The sequence below is a fragment of the Penaeus chinensis genome, chromosome 16 (assembly GCF_019202785.1).
Source record: "Penaeus chinensis breed Huanghai No. 1 chromosome 16, ASM1920278v2, whole genome shotgun sequence".
Taxonomy (NCBI): Eukaryota; Metazoa; Arthropoda; class Malacostraca; order Decapoda; family Penaeidae; genus Penaeus; species Penaeus chinensis.
In genome coordinates, this window is record NC_061834.1 from 24,771,038 (window position 1) to 24,773,537 (window position 2,500).

General features: G+C 36.4%; 1 protein-coding gene across 4 annotated transcripts in view; it reads right to left on the reverse strand.

The window, feature by feature from the left end:
• LOC125033355 (beta-arrestin-1-like) overlaps positions 1-2,500 on the reverse strand; it is a 121,546-nt gene that overhangs the window by 21,065 nt on the left and 97,981 nt on the right. For all 4 annotated transcript variants that reach the window (XM_047624783.1, XM_047624780.1, XM_047624782.1 and 1 more), the window contains exons 4-8: positions 2,326-2,500; positions 1,093-1,271; positions 816-951; positions 482-566; positions 26-98 (exon numbers count right to left, since the gene is read on the reverse strand). The exon at positions 2,326-2,500 is cut by the window's right edge and continues 16 nt beyond it. In XM_047624783.1, coding sequence (XP_047480739.1) covers positions 26-98; positions 482-566; positions 816-951; positions 1,093-1,271; positions 2,326-2,500 — 648 coding nt within the window. The remainder of the gene's footprint in view (positions 1-25; positions 99-481; positions 567-815; positions 952-1,092; positions 1,272-2,325) is intronic.

Genomic DNA, 2,500 nt, shown 5'->3' on the forward strand with positions numbered 1-2,500 from the left:
TTCAAACTTCTTTTTTAATACTTACTCACTCTCAGTTTCTGCAACTGTACACTTATACTGTGCTGTTGAAAATAAGCAGATATCTGCAAACTGACGAACTGAAAATGGAAAGAAGAAATGTCACTACTATTAAAATATACAATAATGTACCTCCAACTTGTACCAAAAATATATAAATTAAGAGATTGCCAGCCACAATTATTCATTAACACTGATTAAACACGGCTGAAATGTCTACTCATCAATCTCACTACTATCAAAACTTATTTCTTCATCTAGTGTAAACCCTTTACATACATACAATCTCTGCCAATACAAATATATTTTACTTTCATTAAAGGCATCTGAGTTAAAATTTAAAGCAAAACAGGTAAGTATACCTGACATCTTTCAGTTGATATTTCACATTATTCAGTTATTAGTAATTTGTAATTATTACAGAAGACATTCCTTGCACTTCGAAACGACACAGGACACTTACTTGAAACTTTAATTTTCTTGACACTCTTATTGGAATTATTCTGTATATGGACATTCACTGCAACTGTCTCTCCATGATAGTACAACTGAAAGGAAGGTAAAATTATGTGTATTTATATACGTCTCTTTCTATATATTACACTAACTTTGAAAATGCAATCAAATTCAAGTATCATAATAATACCAATCTTAATTAATCCTTATTTCCAATAGTTTTCATGAACAGTTTATAAGGGATTATAAAAAATAATATAAAACTAATATCAAAATCTTAAAAATTTATAAAAAAATATATATTTTGAGTTTTTCCATAAGCTGCAGAATCACTATCTCACCTCTTTGTCTAATGATGCCTCCAGGTGTAACTTGTTGGGAGACATCATGAACTCCTTGCTAACCTCTACACTTGGCTGTTCTCCTTGCTTTATAGGGGCATACATGACCTTCCTGATTGCCAGCCGAACTGAATTTCTTAAAGTTGGAGAAAAATCAAGCTTTACCCAAAATTTATCATAATGGAGACAAACATTACAAAAATTTAATTACTTACATGATCTATATCAATAATGAGGCAACATTTACACTTTATCTGTGAAAAGTACTCTTACTTACCGTTTATGAGGTTTATCATCAACCGTGTCTCCCACATAAGCCTTCAGTTCATAATCAACACCACAGGGTTTTCCCATGTCTCCTGGTGCTGGTTGTAATGTGACAGAGGCAGGGCAGTGTGGAGGTAGCTCAAAGAAGAACGGAAAGGCATTGGGGCCTAATTTCTTGATGAGTCGTTCCTGATAACATAAAATACAATGATTACATCTCAATGGAAGTAAATTGTCTACATTAACCTAATGCCAATAGGTGCTTCATAAAAGACCCCACGCATGGCACTACACCTGCAGTAAGCCGAGTGTGGTAAAAATTAGATCCCTGAGAAACTCGGAACAGGCTTGAAAGAGGAAGAGAATATATGAGAGAGAGAGAGAGAGAGAGAGAGAGAGAGAGAGAGAGAGAGAGAGAGAGAGAGAGAGAGAGAGAGAGAGAGAGAGAGAGAGAGAGAGAGAAAGAGAGAGAAAGAGAGAGAAAGAGAGAGAGAGAGAGAGAGAGAGAGAGAGAGAGAGAGAGAGAGAGAGAAAGAGAAAGAGAAGAGAGAGAGAGAGAGAGAGAGAGAGAGAGAGAGAGAGAGAGAGAGAGAGAGAGAGAGAGAGAGAGAGAGAGAGAGAGCGAGAGCGAGAGCGAGAGTGAGAGTGAGAGTGAGAGAGAGAGAGAGAGAGAGAGAGAGAGAGAGAGAGAGAGAGAGAGAGAGAGAGAGAGAGAGAGAGAGAGAGAGAGAGAGAGAGAGAGAGAGAGAGAGAGAGAGAGAGAGAGAGAGAGAGAGAGAGAGAGAGAGAGAGAGAGAGAATGGATGTGTATCAGTATTTATGTACATAAGCATAAGTATGTGTATTTGCTTGTGCATGTATGTGTATATGTGTGTGTATGTGTATAAACGTATGTGTGTATGTGCTTGTTTGTGGGTGGTATGTAAGAGAAAAGGAAAGAATGGTAAAAACTAGAAAAAAAGGCAACATTTATTAGTATGTATGTATGTTGGTATGTAAGAGAACAGATAGGATGATAAAAGGTAAGGAAAGAAATAGAAGAAAAGACAAGGTATAATCTATTTTGTATTAAAAGTATACATAACATAAAAAAAATATAAACCAAAATACTAATAAGTTAGTAGTCCTAAAAGCAATTCCTTTAATGAAAGTTTCTTCGCATGAAATCCCACAACTACATGGAAGAGTTACCAAATGAAACTTACAATAAAGATGTAAAATTCATATTTTCAACTTCTCCTACCTGTAACCTTGTGAGAGGCCTCTTATTATTGGGGTCCAGAGGGAAGATCTGTTCTGAGGCCAGGTAAAGGTCCTTACGGAAGGTGAGGCCCAGGACATCCAAGTCTTCGCGGCCATATCGGAAAGCAGCTAAAACATGACCAAATACTTTCCGATCCTTTAAATACTCAGGGTCA